At 42.5% G+C, this 18,947-nt stretch overlaps 1 protein-coding gene across 8 annotated transcripts in view; it reads right to left on the bottom strand.

Annotated features, from left to right (window-relative positions):
• Positions 1-245: 245 nt before the first annotated feature.
• The window catches only part of TRIM9 (tripartite motif containing 9), a 95,821-nt gene continuing 77,119 nt past the window's right edge, over positions 246-18,947 (bottom strand). For 3 of the 8 annotated variants that reach the window (XM_084886870.1, XM_084886871.1, XM_084886873.1), the window contains 6 exons: positions 13,136-13,324; positions 10,638-10,679; positions 10,200-10,223; positions 9,090-9,393; positions 6,576-6,738; positions 246-2,275 (listed from right to left, as the gene is read on the bottom strand). In XM_084886870.1, coding sequence (XP_084742996.1) covers positions 2,213-2,275; positions 6,576-6,738; positions 9,090-9,393; positions 10,200-10,223; positions 10,638-10,679; positions 13,136-13,324 — 785 coding nt within the window. In that variant the 3' untranslated portion in view covers positions 246-2,212. The remainder of the gene's footprint in view (positions 2,276-6,575; positions 6,739-9,089; positions 9,394-10,199; positions 10,224-10,637; positions 10,680-13,135; positions 13,325-18,947) is intronic. The other 5 variants (XM_084886872.1, XM_084886874.1, XM_084886875.1 and 2 more) reach the window with 3 other exon arrangements.

The following is an 18,947-nucleotide window of genomic DNA, read 5'->3' as shown; positions in this document are numbered from 1 at the left end:
TTGGAGGGAGGCCCCACCCGCATCTAAACTATTAAAGTTTCACACTAAGTTAGGACTGAGGGGCTGAGTGCTCCCGGGAGACAGTGCCAGCGCCCAGGAGAAAAAGGGGATAAATAACAGGTGCTTTGAAGAGCTCTGTGGGACTTTCCAGCTACACGTCCCCGAAGAAGCATTGCTTTGACAAAGGCGAGTTGTCATTCCCAAACAGGCAGGAAAAATAAGAGATTCCAAAGACACATATCATGTTCTCTCATAAAAATCATTTATTGGCACACCAGAAATGTCATTTTTTTCCTAGTACAGCAGCTTCTATTCTTGCAATTCTGTGTAAACTACATGTTACAAGTCACTAGAACTCTAATTAGCAGGATGGATTTCATAAAGGACAAGGGTAACTATGAGTCTACAGCGGCCCAGCCATCGAGTCTCATTGGAGAGTAAATCAAATATCAGACTAGTGTTGCCCTGCAACGGAGGTTTCTGTAGCCGAGGGAAACCAGGACGGACAGACACGGGATAGCACCCATTCAATAAATTAGGTACACGTGACTAGAAAGCTGGAACTGAGAGAACGCATCTAAACCAGGTAAGCACAGAACTAAATCAGTAGCTATTTACATATATTACTTTTTTTGCCAAAACTTTAATTTGCTAGCTTTCCCATCCTACCTCTTCGCTTTTATTTGTTATTCTTGGTGTGTGTGTTGTTGTTGCTGTTTTCATGGTGAATTCCTTGGCTCACTGGAAAATATTTAGACCACTGATCAGAACATCCTTCCAGATCCTACATTTTCTAAAATGCCATATTCAGCTAAAGAATCTGAAGGGGAACTTACATGTCAGTCTCTCTCTCTCTCTAGAAGGAACAAGCGCTATTATTTTGCTAACACTCATAGCAACTGCATACAATTTCATTTTCTTCCAAACATTATTTGAACGACTCCAGGAAGTCAGGTTGAGCGTGGCAGCAGAGAGGATGGATGTTTCTCATCTGTCACAGGCACAGAGAGTACACGGGGGTGAGCGTGTTTATCCTGAGAATGCGCTAAGATGGACTGAGACCGAAGTCCCCCACTGCTGAGGATGGGCCCACCTCCTTCTGGCCACTGTTCCTCCCCGCTGCCCCCCATACATTTTTAAGGCTTAGTATCGTTGCAGCATTAACAAATAAAGAGTGTTGACATTATTTCTACCAAAGAAGGGCTCTATGATGAATAGCAGCAGGTACCCTAATTAAAATAGCACGGTTGAAAAGGCATTGACTTGGTGGGTTTCTGGTGCTATGGCCAAAATACATGGATTTTTAGTATCATGGCAGGGGGTGTAAGAGACCTTGTCAATGAGCCTCTCTCTCCCTGTTTATTTCCTTTCTAGTTATAACAATTTGTTATCATTTTGTTTTTGGGTTGTTCTCCTAGGAGGACAGAGACCACACCTGTGTACTCACCACTGTGTCCCGTGTCCCTAGAATAGTGCTCGGTCCATAGTAGGCTCTCAATCAGAAATGTGTATTAAAGAAATGAACCAAATTGTTAAGTGCCTTGGTCTGCTCATGTCTGGAGACTTTCCAGTTTCATTCAATGACCAGGGGTCTGGCCTGTCCTAATGACCCAGCTATCCTAGCAGTCCTATCCACAGTGTAGCTGATAGTTTTGTGCTTCAATGGATAGGAAAACTTTTCAACGCTACCTTCACTCCGTCCACCTCCCAAAGATCAGCTATGCAGAGCTAACACTGCACGAGAGGTAGCAGGGCAAGAGCATTGTAGGCTCCAAGTTCAGCTCCTTCTTCCCTACCTCTCCCTACCACCTCTGACGGAAAGCTTAAGAAAACAATTTCCTCTTGGCAGGGCCAGTTCCATATGTCACTGATAACATGATCAGCAGGGGAACACGAGGCAACTCACCCACATAGAAATGAAGTTAACTAAAAGCAAAGTCTGAAAGAGGAAATGAAGTGAGACGTGGGTTGTCTGGGTCCTTCGCTGGTTGGAGTTGCTGAATATGGGAGCGAACGCAGGCATTACAGCAATGGAGAGGGTGGAAGGGAAGGGGCGGAGCTGTGGGGTGTAAAGACCATAGAGGACCAGCTTTGCTCTCCTCCTTCTTCCTCTCCTTCCAGCTCTCTGGCATCCCACCAAGCTCCGGCTGAGCTCCTTGCAGTTGCTTCTCAGGTGGAGGTAAGAGCAGGCAGCTGGCGCCTCCAGTCGTCCTTAGGCTATTGATGCTCTGCTGGAGTAGAAGTCAGGGACTGGGAGTCCGGTGTGAAGTGTGACCTGCGGGGAGAGACTGTGAGTCTTGGAGGCATAGCAGGACCCCTGCCTCCCCTTCCCCCTGCACCCTCCTTCCCAGGGCACAGTGGGTGTGCTCCTAACTCAAAAGGGATCTGGTCACTCTTCTTTAATCCAAACTCTAGAGCACGTTGAAGAGAATTGCAGTAGAATTCTTCCTGTGCTAGGAACCTGGTCATCATGGTGGGCTCCCAGATCCTGGAGACACTTGATACTATGGTTCTCATGTTAAGATTCTGGAGAGATTGTGTTCCTTATGACTAAAGACCCAGGCATTGATCTGCAAAGCCTGTTAGCCACATTGTAGTGATCATTGCCAAATTCATGGTTAGAGAACAGATAAGCAGACAACCCTTCCGTTATTACTTGTCCACTAGCTATTCCAATTGGGGATTGCATAGATGATTGTCAGATGTAAGAAAAATGGGCCCTTAATGCAATTTCGCTGACTTCTGTCCAACCTCATACAGCAACGGACAAGGCTAGAATCATTTCACACAGTACTGCCATGGTTCCAGTTCTTATCCTCCTCTTCCCCAGCCCAAGAGCCTTGATCTAAAGATACTCAGAGCAGCTAAAACTGTGGGAACTTTGGATTAGGTTTTCCAAGGCTCACTTCTAGGGTATTTTATGGTTTCCTTTTTTCCAGTGTACAGGCTGAACTTGATAGATTAGATTTCAGCCTCCCAGGAAAACGCAACTAATTGCAGGAAGAGAGAAGGGCAGAGGTCACTGGGCTGGCATCACTTCTATAATACATCCTGATAAACAATGGATTTTTAAAATAGTTCCCAACACTGTGGTTCTGAGTAGAGCAAAAATTACCTGCAATGTTTTGATTCTCAAGTCCTATCCTTTTTTTAAAAAAAAAAAAAATAATATATTTTATTAATTTTTTACAAAGAGGAAGAGAGAGTGATAGAGAATTAGAAACATGGATGAGAGAGAATCATTGATTAGCTGCCTCTTGCACACCCCTACTGGGGATGTGCCCGCAACCAAGGTACATGCCCTTGACCAGAATCAAACCTGGGACCTTTCAGTCTGCAGGCCGATGCTCTTTCCACTGAGCCAAACTGGTTTCAGCTCAAGTCCTATCTTAACCTGTTAACCGAGCGGGACGTATAAATACGTCAAATGTAAACAATATTGGGTACGGGTAGGACATATGAATACGTCCTTGAAATATATGTTGCGCCCTGAAACAGGCGGGACATATATTTCCGAACAACAAAGGTATTAGTCATCCATACATGTCTCGACATGAATTTAAGACACGGAGGGAATCAGTATAATTTCGATATTGAGAGTGGTGGACGTGTTCTGGGTGAGCAGTGACGGGTACGTACTTACACTTACCTACCTATTTTCGTATTATATGTTATTTACTTATATTTTTTATATCCCCAACCTTTATATAATAGAAAAACATATAAAATTGATCCAATCATCAATAATTTGTCAGAAAAGTTTAAAAGTTTTTATGTATGTGAATGAGAAATATGCGTAGATGAATCTCTTTTAATTATGGAAAGGGAATTTATCTTGGAAACAATATATATCTACAAAAACAGCTAGATTTGGAATGAAGTTGTTTATTTTGAGTGAAAGCCAATCTGGATACGTACAAAATATAATTTTATATACAGGCAAGGACACAAATTATGGTTCGAACTACCCACAAGAAAAACAATCAACAAGAATTGTTTTGGAGTTAACACATGACTTACTGAATAAAGGGCATAGAATTTACTTAGATAATTTCTATACGTCAATTCATTTGGCTAAACTCTTGTGTCAAAACAATACAGACATTGTTGGAACAATGAGGATAAACAGAGTCGGAATCCTCAGTGAAATAAAAACAAAAAAATTACAGAAAAATGAACATAGAGTAAGAATCAAAGACAAACTTATGGTTTTAAAATGGAAGGATAAAAAAGATGTATTGATGCTCAGTTCTATTCATAATGACGAAAAGACAATGACTGAAAAGAGAGGAAGAAGGCAAGAAAAACCGAATGCTGTCCTGGATTATATAACAAGAATATGGGCGGCGTAGATTTGGGAGATGGGGTTATGGTGGCCTACATGGCTGCCCGTAATAGGGTAAAAAAATTTTATAAAAATTTTTTTCTATGATTAATTGATATATGCTGCTTCAGTGCATATATTATATACAAAAAAGATAAAGGTCATTTGGATCGATTACACTTTTTGATAGAGTGTGTAGAGAAATTGGTAGATAACAACATAGTGAAAACCCACCCAAAGACATCAACAAGCAGCTCTACATCTAAACCATCACGCTTAGTTGAAAGACATTTTCCAGAACAAATGAAAAGCGATATAGGAAAAACTAAATCCAGGAAATGCCGAGTTTGCTACAAAAAAGGTGTTAGGAAAGAATCTACATACTGGTGTCCGGATTGTAAGGTAGCACTATGTATCAACAATTGTTTTAAAATATATCACATGGAAGTTGAGTTTTGAATTTTTACATCTATATTTCAATTTTTTAAACTCAATATTTCTATTTTATTTGTGTGCTTTTGTTTATTGTTCTGTAATTATTAACATTTTTATATTTTTTATTGTGTATAGAAATAAAAAATATATATTTTTTGTAATCTTTATGATTGTTTGTAAAATTTATAATTTTTTAATTCAATGTTTCCATTTTTTGTTGGTATTCTTTTCTATTTGTTTGTAATTTTGTATTTTCCTTTGTGCTTTATATATAAATAAACAAAAAATATATATTTCATTTATTTTAATTAAGTATAAATAAAAATAATAATAATATAAAATTACGTCCACTGGGCGTGATGTACTGACACGTCCTAGTGAAAGAGTATGTGCCCGTTGTACGTTGTGTAATTAAAAAGGGAACTCCCCGGTTAGCAGGTTAAGGCAGCCATTTGCTGAGTGAGATTCGAGCTGACAATGGGAGTTCCAGCTCAAGAGGGAAATGAAAGCCCAAGTCCTATCTGTGGCTGGCAGGGCCCACCCCTTCCTGATCATTTCTCCCACTGCCCCGAAGCCCAGTGGCCTTTTCTTGCCTGGTGAGGCCCCTCAGGCCTTAGAAACTTTGCTCTGGCTGTTCCCTCTGCCTGGAAAGCACCACATAGCTCCCTCCCTCACCCCCTTCAAGACTCAGCTCACCTGTGAGTGCATCAAGGCCTACCCACACTGACCACCCTGTTTAAGACGGCAACACCCTCCAACCCCAGCACTCTTGATCCCCTTCCCCTACCTCAGTCTTTGTTCCCTCTCACTGACTGCCTTCACACACATTCTATATTGAACATGGTAATTGTGCTAACTTGTTGTCTGTCTCCTTCAACTGAAATGTGAGCTTTTGGAGGGCAAGATTTTTATCTGTTCTTGTTTTTGCTGATGATTAATACTTATAATAGTGCCTCACACAGTAAAGGCACTCAACATATATTTGTTGAATGAATGAATGAGAAGGATATGTTATTTTCCTATCTACACTAATGAAAGAGTAAGATGCAAACTGACCGTACCTTTGTGACACCCACCAGCCAATCAGGAGTAAGTATGCAAATTAACCCAACAAAAATGGCGGGTTAATTTGCATGTGAAGGCGCTGAGCAGCTGGGGTTGGGGCAGGACACAGGCATTCCACCCCGCCCCAGCTGCTCAGGGCCTCTGAGCAGCGTGGGAAGGGGGAAGACAACTCCAGGCCAGAGCAAAGGTGGTGCCAGCAGCCAGGGGAAGAAAGACCCATTCTTACATGAATCTTTGTGCACCAGGCCGCTAGTTCACAATAAATCAGAAATAACTACTTTTTTGTGTGTGTGCAGGGACTGTTTTCCATCCTCATACATCAAGTAAGAGTGCAGAGAAGATGCTCAAAATTTCTGGTAACAGTGCTAATAGCTTGGTCTTACACCCTCTCTTCTCAGGCACTCATGGGACTGCATGAGGCACTTGTTTCCATGCCAGATGGTTCAGGAGTTTCATTTCTACTAAAGATGAAACGAGGGCTCAGAGGGACAATTATTAGTAAACCACGAATAGAATTCCAGCTTCCCACTTGCTGTTAACTAGACTGTGTCCAAGTAGAACGAAGGGGCTTAGGCTGGTTTGGGAGCATGTCAGTTGTAATGTTGACCCCTTTCCCTCCTCCTTTCCTGCCTGTCTGCATCTGGACCTGACACGGTCAGCTTCCCTCTCTCAGGGGTGGACTTGCCAGCCCACGGGCAGCTGGAAGCAGAGCGAGCAGAAGCTGCTTCTGCACCCACAGCGCGAGGCTGACCTGCACGTTCCTGTTCAGGCTGACGGCCGGGAAGAAGAGGCCCTCCATGTTCTCGAAGGCGATGGGCCCTTGCTGCTCGTCGTTGACAAAAAACGTCAAGGTTTTCCTGTTTAGGTCGAGGAGGACTCCGATGGTGGCCCCTTTTCCGATCCCTCCCTCAGTTCTGTGAAAACAACAACAAAAAGCAATTGGATTTCCCTTTCCTGTCACGGTGCTGGGGGCTCCCCGTTTGTATGGGTAAGTGTTCCTTGGCTTGTTTACAGGTATCGCCTCCTCCCTCCCAGGAGCCTTTTCAGACAGCCCCCTCCTCCCTAATCGCTTCTCTATACACGAAATGTTAATATCACAGATACATTGTGCATCTATGTATGTGTGAATGCATATCTGTGCTTTATATATTAAAAGGTAGGGTTTTTTGCTTAACCCCCTCCCCCCAAACCAATTTTCATGCACTTGGGGAAAATATGGCCCCTCCTGAGAACGAATGGGTTCAACAGCGCTGCTCTGCTGTTGCTGAGGGTGACCTCATTCACACAGAGTCACCAGCACCGAGACTCGGCTCCGCAAACAAAGAACTGAAGACCAAGAAAGAGAGTAGCCGTTGGGCCGGCTGAGTTCTGCCCACAGCTGTGTCCTACACGCTGCACAGAGGGTGTGGATTCAATATGATTTAATCAAGAGGGACTTAATTTAAAAATCAAAATAGAGAAGAATTTAAGCCGAACTTAAACATATGCATGAAAAATTGGATTTGGGGGCTTTAGGCTACCCTTGAAATAGAAAAATTCATTCCAGGAAGATGGTAGCTTTGCCTGCTGCATGGGCATTGAGAAGTTGGAGGCTCTCTATGAAGTGACAACATCGAGGAAGGAGGCTCTCCCCTGCAGGAGACGGAGCGATTTTAAAGAATCTGAACTCCAATGTCACTTCACAGTGAATTGTGTCTTATGCTTCAGTGGATGGTTTCACAAACACCGTTCAGCACGGATGAGCAGCTCTGCCACTTCCCCTGGTTGAGGGCTGGCAGTGTTTAATTCCCTCCTCCTCTCCGCAGAGCACAGACATTTAAGAGTGCTGGTCTTTCCCTCTGACACCCAGAAAACGGACTACACACAGCTGTTAGAAGACAGGTTTACAAACTGTGACTTGTATTCACACCTTCAACAATGACAGCACAAGTGCCACGAATGTGCATGCAACCAGGCGTGTTCAGCTTTAAGAATGTGTTTCTCTGCATAGTGTGACAGTGGCCATTATTCACCCTTTCACTTCAAAACGAAGAAGCTAAGAGGGAAAGGTAAGCATGGTACAGGGGTGGTGGATTCCGGGATCCAGTTACCGAGGGTTCCCCCCAAATGTAGGTCACTGAAGAAAACAACTGAGCTCCACCTAATAGGGTTTGACAGCAGGCTGAAATGGGATGCGTGCTCACTTAGGGAGAGATTAATACATACCAGCCAGGGAACAGGAATTGGAGGTCCTTGGAGACCCTGGCTAGAGGCGGGGCAGCAATGAGCATGTAGCAAAGGCTGGAACGGTGTAGGCCACTATCCTACCACTGCCTCGCTCACTTTCCTTTTGATTGGACTGATTTTATTATTATTATTATTATTATTATTATTATTATTATTATTTTAAGAAACACCAATGAGAACGTATCCTGGGGAAATCATTGAGAATAAAGAGGACAGGGTCCAATGAAAGATAATTATCTAAGAAATTCATAAAAAATACATTTGAGGAAGAAGACACAAACCAAATAGAAAGAAGTCTAGGAAAACTGTCACAGTGTAGGTGACAGCTGTCACCGCGTGGGCTACGTTTTGGTGATAGAGGAAAACCTAAGGAGATTGCTATGTTCTCCTTCCCCACCATCCTGGGTGCCCTGAATCTGTACAACTAGAAGAGACTTCTTCACGTACAAAGCTATCCAAATTGGCATCCACAAGATTTAGTTTATTAACTGGCCTCTCTGCTGAGCAGTGGTATTGGGAATAATCATAAGAAGAGAAACAAGAGCTTCGATTTTCAGATGCCTCTGATGTAGGCATGTGTGCACATTCCATTTAATCTTGGGAACATTCCTGCATGGAAAAATATTAATATCCTCATTTGGTGGATTTAAAAATTGAGGTATGGAAAAACAAAATAACTTTTCCAACACGGCTTTTCTGCTAAGTGGAACTAGAGTTTTAGACTCCTGGAATGTTGTCCTGTAATGGGTGTGCCTGGGGATTCTTAGTTTCCAGCCAGGGGTGGGATATTACAATGAAGGGCCTAGGAAAGAGCTCACGTCTCTGCCGTTACGTGATCAAACAAGCAAACACAATACCCACCAGGATGTCCTCTGTTAAGACTAGCAGGACTCCTCCTGTGCTACTTAACAAAGACCGCCTGCCCGACCTCGACCTCCACCTCCTTAACGTTGTCTATGTAACAGGTCTTTGAACTTGGGCTCTCGTTCTCGACCAGAAGCCAACGTGAAGAAGGCTCGGTGTGGGGGCTGCAGGGTACCTGTTGGTGTGCGAGTTGTTGTGCATGAACCAGCTCCGGTTATTGTCCACATACATTGCCCAGGCTTTGTCGTCCTTTCCTAACATCACATCCTTCATCACGTCCATGCGGGCCACGCCGAAGGCAGGGTCGGGGTGGTTGTCGTAGCGATCCACGGTGATCTCCCAGTAGTGGACTCCCTTGGAGAAGCCGGTCTTCCCCAGCACCACCCGGTCATCGTAGCTGCTGCAGGTCACAGTCAGGTTGTCGTTGGAGAAGATGATGTCCGAGTGTGCAGAGCCAGGGTCAAAAGCAAACCAGGCCACTGGGGACAACAGAAAGGAGTGGGGTTAGCGAGACGGACCCAGCAAACCCAATACTATACCAGCCTCCTGGGCGGCTGAGGGGCGCTGTGTCCCATTGTCATGCTGCCATGCAGGAGGGAGGCGCCCAGGGCCAGGAGGGGCTGTGAGTGGGCAGACAGGGGCCACCTCCTGGGAGCTGGTACTCTCTGTGCCCAGAAGCAGACGGAGGACACCCGACCGATTTAGCAGGGGTTACCTGGCTCAGACCGCACTCCCAACCAGGTGATCCGGGAGTGGAATGGAATCGATTTTGGAAGGTGCAAAGTGCCTTCCCCCGGTGACTGGCAGACAGTACACCAGAGACATAAAGTGAGAGGGATGCACTAAGATGCCTGTGTGACCCTGAGACAGGGAGGCTGGGATCTAAGAGTCCTAGATGGAGGAGGGACAAAACACACGGAGACCAGGAACTATTCCTTCGGCAGAACTGCTCAAATGTAGTCATTTTGAAAATGTCCTTGGGGCTAGTAAAAACTCAGAAAAGCTGCGATGCTGTCAGCGACATGAACGGGTTTTCATGAGTGTTTGTGATGTGGGCCTGGGACAGGCTGCATCCTTTATAACTAAACATACATGTGGCAGGTATTTGGGACATGAGGTGCAGACAGAACGATGTCTTTGTCCACCCTGCTACGCCCCGAGTTCTAAATGCCACCGGCCGATCACACACTCTAGAGAGAGGTCACTGCTGACTTACGGAACCTGTGAGCCCCCTCACAGGCACTGTGGTCTTTGCTATTTGTAACAGAGTAAGTTTATTTCATACCTGCCAGCAGCTTTTTAATGTCAACTGTGGTCATTCCAAGTGAAAGGCATGGGAGAGAGAAATAGGAAGCAAAATGGACATAATAAGAAAACAGAGCTCTTTTGATAGGCTAATACTCAAAAAATGGGCTCAATTTTAAACTCTAGGAACACAAGTCAGTCTGACTACCTCTACCGACACTTAGCGCTCTTAAATAGTGCTTGGCATTGATGTATATGTAAGAAAACTGGCCAGAAAAAGTAATCTTTGAGGTGCAAAATTATAATACAGGTATCTTTCCCATTTTTCTAAGTATTTGAGAAGCTATTATAATGGTAGTTGAATGACAATTAGACAATTTTATTGACATAAAAGAAGCTATTGCCATTTATTTTGTGAAGGAAATTGAGCATACCAATCACACAAGAAAAAGATAACAATTACAATAGGTATACTTGCCTAATTGAGAGTAAGGTGCAGATTGTGGCTCAAAATTGCATCCTAAAAAGAGATACTACACATCAAAGCTATGAAGCAACAACCACGTTGATAAAAATTATTTGTTTACACTTAAAAAGCACCTGCTGAATACAGTCACCAGAGGCTTGATTCATGAAAAACCAAAGCCCTTTCATGTTAGTTTATTTGATGAGTCAAAATGGCTTCTCTGCTTTTTTGAAATTAAAAGTACCTCTTTTCCCCCCCATTTCATAAATCCTCCTCTAATTGATTCTAAATTGGACAGCTTAACTTTTCTCTTCTTCAAATCCAATCTTCTCCACTAAAGTTTCCACATTAAGAAGGATTACTGCTCAGAAATGAAAAAAATTCATCCCATTGAAATGGGAGAAAACACTGGATCTTGACAAAACTCCATTCTCCATCACTATTCCATGCACTTCTAACTCGGGTTAGGCCTTTGTTGTAACTGGGCCCAAGTGAAATGATACGCATGTAACCAAACGGGAAGTGTAATCTATGCTAATAAATACATCTGATAATTATTAATAACGACACAAGTGAAATGTAATAAAAATGGCCTCATCTTCTCCTCAGATTGTTTCATCTAAGGAAGAGGAGGGGGATTTGGTGGACGGTGGGGATGTGAGTGATCTCAGAATAGTTTAGAATCACCTGTGGAACTTTTCCAACTACCCCTTTTCCTTAGGATTCAGTACCCTTCCCTGCCCCATGACGAGTTGCATTGGGTGAGGAAGCAGTCTTGTATTAATGTGTTCAAAGATGTGAGAACTATGATTTCAAGTGGTGCCAGAGACTGCTTAGAAAACATGCTTGTGATGAGCACTAGGGTATCTTCTAGAGAGAATAATTTATTTTTTTTCAACTCATAAGACCTTTAAAATATTAATTTGTAAAACAATTGAAGGATGATTTTCAAAAGAATTAGAAGGGAACTTAGAAAGGACTAATAATTGAGTTAAAAGCAACATTTAAAGATTTTGAATTTACTTGTTTTTTGGTTACTCTGGAATGAAATTGCATACAAAAGAATAATTTTCTCCTGAGAACACATGGAGTTTTAAAACCGAATTTCATATCCAGCTTTGAAGATAAACTTGTAGAATCTCAACAGGGCTTTTTACATGTTTAAATGAATCAGGCCTTTGTGCAAGTCTTTTTCAAAACAAGTTTTGTGAAATATTTTTACACTACTTTAAACACACTGTCAAACATTCAAGATTCAACGATACAACCAGAACAATGCAAACAGCCATCAATTACCCTGAGACCCACATTTCATTTTATTCTTGAGACAATATACATTACAGAGACTATTACAATATTCCCGTACATTAGACACAAGGGAAAAAAAATTCCATAACAAAGCATGTCTGAAAGCCAGTAGTGCACAGAAAAACAATAAGAAACGTAAAAGCACAAAGAAAAATGTCATTTTAAAAGAGAGCTTGAAGTCTCTGCATCCTTTTTGCACTGTCATGCTGTGGTCTTCATTCCAGGATGTGGGATGAGCAAAAAAGAATAAAATAATAAACAAAAGAAACCTTTGGAAATGTGAAATGTGCATCATGGGTATCCATGATTACAATATAGTCCTGAAGAGATCAAATAGGTCTGCATCGTAGATGTTTAAAGTGTCTACTTGCTAGACAGTTCCCTGCATGGTTCCACAGGTCTAGCTCCCCTGCAGTCGGCCTAGAGCCCTGTCAACCTGCTTGGCTGTGGGAAACCTCTGGGGAGGCCAGACTTTTCAATGACTCAGATCTTTGGGTCTTCAATTAGTTAAGGGCTTCTAATTCAGCTAGTGGTGGTCCCTCCCCTTTGCTTGTTAAACAAACAAACAAACAAACAAAAAACCCAAACCCAGCCTTGAGCCCAACTGTCCCACCAGCGAGCACAAGCTTTTGCAGAAAATGTTTTTACTTTCTGCCCTCTGGCTTGCTTGTTTGTATAAAATGCATTCTGCTGTTGGTGTGCTTTGTCTTATTTTTTTTTTTCAATAAAGATCTCTTGAGTCTATGTTTAATCAGACCACCCCAGTGGGATGCACTGATCCAGTGCCCCAGACATAGCTGGTTTCCTGGATACAGCAGGGTTGCAAACCTCTGAGGCCTCCCCTCAGCCAGCTCCTGTGCCGTGCTATGCCACTGCATACGATGACAGAGCAGGATGCCCATGCTGGTCCAGCTTGTGCAAAAAGAACAACTTCACTCATCGCTTTTCAATGCCATTGTACATTGACCACAACTTGATGTTGGGGAGGAGGGGGAGGAGAGAGGGGGACCCTCACACCACACAAACAAGACCACCACAAAGCTCCAAGGTCCAAATGCCCCTCATATCAAAGCAGGCCACAAACATAGAAACTCGCTCATGGCCGGCTCCACGCACATGAATGGCAAATAACAAAACAGCTATTTCAGAAATGCCTTCAAGGCACAGAGATCAAGAGGAAAGGTTAGAGGAGCTCAGCTCACCCGGTGCATTGAGAGACTGTAAGGAGGAATGCAAGCTCAGCTGGTGGGGTGAGGACCGGAAATCAAAGTAGGATCTCCCGGGAAAGCTGGGCTGTAGATTTAGGGTGGAGGAGAAAGGACTCATTCTACGGAGCGGCAATCTTTCCGAAGGCACTGGAAAAGGGGGTGTCTGTTCTTCTGAATCTGTGTCTAAACGTAAGATCAATGCAAACTACAGATCAGAAATCTGCCACCTGCCCACGCACAGTTAGTTCCCCAAGACCTGCCCTGCCAATGCATCTGTACAAAGCCTCATCCCGCCTCTGTTGCCACAGGCTTTGGGAGGGAATTCTAGGCAGGTCAGAACCCAAGACCAGGCAGAGGACATCACATACAGTTGTTTTCATTTCCCCCAAATTTTTCACGGTAGAGAAAGTTTCCTTTTAATTAAATATGTTTAGAGTTGAAATTAAAAACTTTAGAGGTAAACTTTACCCAGTAGTGACCAAGGATTAATACTTCACCCTCTTCAGCTAGTTCCAAAGTTACTACCTCTTACAGGGTTTCTACTTAGGAGGTGATGATTTTTACCAACTTCCTGCTATTCCACATTTTCCCTCTTCTCTCCCATATATAGTTTTTTTTTCCATCTCAAAATGGATGACTTTTCTATACCAGCACACTCGAGATGGGCTTTTTGGATAGGCGAGGAAAATGGGGCTGACCATTGCGAAAGGAGTCTTACCTTTGTTTCTGAGTTATGATCAGACCCTATGGATGCCCCTTGACCATCTCTGTTTCTCTAATGATAAACAAACTGTGGGCAATGGTGAGGTGAATTGGTGGCACAAAAAGGTTTTTATTTTCAGATAGTCAGGTCTGGTGTGAAGACCACTATTATGCCAGAGAAAGGACTTATCAATTACTTGATCTGGCTTTAGAAGGGCTTGTGAGGTAGTTTCTCTAAATTACTAAATTCACTCCTTTCTCTTTTGTCAATCAATAACTGGTTCTTTGCTGTCAGGTGGTCTGGGCAGAGACTGATGTTTTACCAAATGGGGCCTTCTTAGAACATAGTTTGATAGTCATAACTTAGCAACTACACATGACATGATGGTAAGAATCAGAGTCCAGAGTGCTAACCATTACACTATGGAACCCCCCCATGATGGTAAGAATCAATGTCTAAAACCAACCAGGAACTTTCTTCCCATTGAAAAAGTAATTTTACTTCAATGGCCAGAGGGTGTTCGTGAGGATATTTTTCTGGTTTGAGCCTGCTTTGAACACATCCTTTATCCTGTGAAAATGCTATTATGTTCAAGCAAAAATAATGGGAGTGCATGTTTGTGGAATATGATCTTCCTTGAAAGGCTTAGAAGAGGAGCCTTGGTGGGTTTTCATTTTAATATTGTCAAGAGTTGCCTCATTTTCATTTCTGATCCTAGAATATGAAAGTTAGCTTTTTAGGCTTTAGACTTATTATTGAGGGGATTTTGTTTTAAAGAAAAGTATAAACTAGATTTTAGAGAGAAGGAATTGCTGTTTATAGACCTGAGGCATCATGGTCCCAATGAGAATATATTTAAACTTTCCTCTACCTAAACTTTATATGGTTTGGATGATTTGACATATAGGATAATTTCTTTGTTTAGAAATAGTAAATCAGAATTAATTCCTGTTATAATTGTCTCAGGGAGAAATTAGTCTTTTAGTTTAATGGGAAAATTAGGAAAACAACAATACAAACTGATGTGGACTTCTTTTAGGGAGAAAAGGCATTTACAGTGATATTCTTGTCAGTAAAAGATCTTTTATTGAAAAAAAAAGTCTGTGGTAACAATCGATTTATTATATTGAAAATAGTTGTTGCTTTAAAAATTAAGAGAAAGGGCATATATAGTAAAATTAATTCCAGAGTATATCAAAACCCCAAGTAATCATCTGAAAATCAGTGAAAAGATATGTACTGAATCCTGACCTTGGGAACATATATGAGCCCATCATGGATTGTACTTACCTTTTTTATTCTTAGCACCAGGAAGAAAAACTTAGAGTAGGTGAGGATACTGAGGGTATATATCATTATTTATGGGATTAATAACTCAACAATAAAATAGTACTGTCTTTCTATCCTTTTATGTGGATCTATTGTTTATTGATGACCCAGTTCTCCTTGACTCCTCTCATTCTTGAAGTATGCCCTCTATTCAGGCAAGATTATTTAATAACCACATTATCCAACTGTCCATTTCTGTCTTTGAGCTTTTCCCATCTGAGGCCACTCACACCCTACCAGCTGGACTCTTACCCCCTGTTCTCTAAGGAGCATCTCAAATGAATTACAAGAGAGAGAACACATTCCACAGGAGTGTCTTTATGCCCATCCCCATGAGCACACAGTGCAAATGTTTAATCTGCTGCCTATGAACCATCCATGCCACTTGGTATTATCTTAAGTTGCAGGAGTGTTAGAAGGAAGACACATTGTGGTAACATGTAACATGTGAGGAGCAATCAGACTCCCCCTTGAAATCCCCTCCATTGAGAAACTCATCACCTCAGGGCAGCCCATTGGTGTGTAGTTATTGCTTATATTGGTTTGGAAATGCCCCTTTGGGAGCTCCAGTCATCATTTTTAGCATTACTACCTGAGACCACACAGAACAGATCACTAGTATTTGAAGGCAGTCACCAATCCCCTTTAATTCTTTCCTTTTTTTTCTGGGATAAGTCAGAATCTATTTCTGATCTTTCTATGGTAAGGTTTTCAAAGCTTTTATCTTGTCATGCCCTTCTGGACATGTGTAAAGACATGAACCAAAGACAATAAGACAATTTGGGGAACTGTATGCCACTCCCTTGTTTGGTCAAATCACATAACTCACATTGTGCATATACAGGGCTAGTCATGTGTGTGTTTTGTGTTGTAGCATGGGATACAAGAAGTATGTACATCTCCTTTACCCCCCTCCCTTCAAAGTACAAATACTGAGACCTGAAGAAGGCTTCTCTCTCTTGTAATTCATTAGTATTCTATTAATCAAGACAAACAGGAATGAGATTATCTTTCCCTCCCTCCAGAATACATGATGCAAAGCCATGTTTTAGTTCATAGCTAATATCCAGGATGCTTATCATTGGTTTTTAGCATGTAGACCATTAGAGAAAGGCAAGTAGATCCTTAAAAGGCTTTATGTCCCTGTCATGTTTCATCCCATGCAGTGATCCTGTCTGCTAAGTAAAATCAGGAAAGAGCAACGGAAAACATTATGGCAGCTGAATACTGGTGTGGCCACTCTAGGCATATCCATGACACTGGGACTAGGTCAGGCCACTTCCCATCAGCTCTGACAGGGACCATCATTTTCCTCTTGCCCTTGTCTGGACTGCTTTCCCTTCTCACCCAGGGTTTCAGGATCAAACATTCTCAAAGCAAAGTTCAGCTGGTGGACTTCATTTATTGCCTATTAACTTTTGGGTTTGAGGTGAAAAAAGACTATCTAGGTGGTACTTCTGTTTGGCTAACTGTATATTTCTTTGATTCCTTAGCTAACATTTATTGAATACCTACCATGTGCCAAATATTGTATTAGAACTTAGCAGCTAGGGCACATGAACTGGCAGGAAAGCTGAGCATAGAAAAAGAATAATTTTTTTTAATGAAAAATGAAAGTCTGTGTTGTATAGTATTGATTCATTTTTCACTCTTCTGGGAGTAGAACTTCTTGACTGATTCTAACATATACAAGGTACTAAAGATTTCTATGGACATCGTAGAATATTGTGGAAGTGTACAGTACAGTATTGGAGGTGTGCTTTTTGAAATTCAAAGAGGAAAGGCAAACGGACAGGGGATCCTTCTGAGAGCGTGTGCTACTCCAGCTGCGTCTGTGCCCTGGTGGGTTCCTGGCTGTCTCCCTGTCTGCTAGTGAACAGCTTGGTGACTTCAGCAGCCCTTGGGCACCGGCCCAGCGAGATGGCTGCGTTTCAGAGCGCAGTAAAGCAAGGAAGGTCACTAAGGACGGCACGGGCAGCATTAAAGGTGAGTTTCAGTTCAATTATAAGCCAGCTGGAAAAAAATTTGCATTTGTTGGGAAGACTTTAAAGAGAGAAAGAAATGAATGAAGGAGGTCGAGTTTCCTTCAATGGCCTAATGTGCATCTAGTCACAGTGATGCCCACTGGTTTATAATTTACAGTGGAAGGTGGTATTTTAAACTTTCGTAAGTGTGGCATTAATTGCAGTTGAGAAATGAGAAACAAATCTGTTTTTGAAACCTTTTATAGGAACAAATGGAACAACCTCTTACTGCCACTAGGACGGCTGCATACTCCAATTTACAATACCATGGCACTATCTATAAGGAACTGGCATCAGAAGAACCCCAAATTCCTACATTTAAACAGATAAAAAAAGGTTCTAAAGAACTGACCTGCTCCCCGGAGTGTCAACTGCAAAGCACATTCCTCAGAACAAAAAATAGGGCCTGGATCCAATTCAGCCCAATGGGAAACTTCAGGAAGTTCCCTGGGACACCATGCATGTTATCAGAATTAAAAGAACCAAGTGTCTCTCCTTCCTGGGCTCTGAGAAAATATCATGCCTTTCACCTTGGACGCTATAAAATCTACCCAAATTTGTTCAGATAGGAGGCAGTTTCATGAGGATTTTGTCCTGAAAATGCATGCTCTCCTAACTAAATTATGTTGGGAGAGGCTTTAGGAAAAGCAAAACAGAGGCATAGGAAAAGTATCTACAGTGAACCTGACTTTTCCTGATGTGATCCCTTACCAGCTGCCTCCTATGAGTGTTGAAATTTCAGTATCACAGGCAGACCTCTAAGACCCAGGAAGACCCTCTGAGGGGGCGGGAGCTGTCTACACCTGCTCATCGCATTTTCAGAAGTAGTTAACAGCTCTCAGGAGTAATTTTGAAGAGAAAAGCCACAGGAAAAAAACCACAGAGGGTACTTATTATAGGTCATCTGCTCTCAGTCTGTAGACAAAAACAACAAACAAACAAACAAACAAAACTCTCAAACACCCCAAGACAACAACAAACTGAAATCCCGAGAGATTAAAGGACACATCCACACCTTTAACTGTGACAGGGCAGGAGAGGCACCCAGGCAGATCAATTCCTGGTGGATAAAATTTTGGGCGTGACAATGCCATTGTTGCTTTTGGAAATAAATAAAAGGTAAATTTATGCTACATGGGCACACACCAGTGGTCTCACTGGTGACTGAGGTTTGTGAATGTACTCAGTAAGTACATTCTCCAAACTCTGTACTTACTGAGGGTTAATCTTCCTCCTCTAAACAGAGTAATTCTCTGAACGGTTTGGAAGACAAACACATCACTCCTTTCTTTGGAATTTTGGCCATAGCGGGTGGGAGGGCCGGGGCATTCTCTGTGTTTGTTTCTGGGATCAGATGAGGTTCCCACCCCCCACCTAGATTACAGTTTCTCTGGCGGAGGGATCTCAGGACATCAGGTTTTGAGAGGGCAGTACTTATGCTGGCCCCAAATCACCACAAAAAACCTGTACAGAGATTTAGGACGGATGCACTGGAGGCCATCCTGGGGCTACTCTCTGGGCTAGTTCCTGTGAGGTGTGGGAGGAGCTATCATCCTAGAAGGGGTGGTGTGATGCTGAGTCTAACGGGCCAAAGGCATTCCGATCTTTATGAATAATGCCTTCTCAGCCCTCTTTTAGAAAGCAGTCTCTATGATATAAGTTGAAGACGCCAACCCTTTTATTTTCATTAGATAAAACAATCCTGGAAGGTGCTGGGGAGATGGTCCCTACGGACATTCAGCTAAGAAAA

The sequence above is a fragment of the Pipistrellus hanaki genome, assembly GCF_964339955.1.
Source record: "Pipistrellus hanaki genome assembly, chromosome: 1".
In the NCBI taxonomy this organism is placed as follows: domain Eukaryota; kingdom Metazoa; phylum Chordata; class Mammalia; order Chiroptera; family Vespertilionidae; genus Pipistrellus; species Pipistrellus hanaki.
The sequence above is the reverse complement of the archived record's forward strand: the minus strand, read 5'-3'. Positions and strand labels throughout refer to the sequence as shown.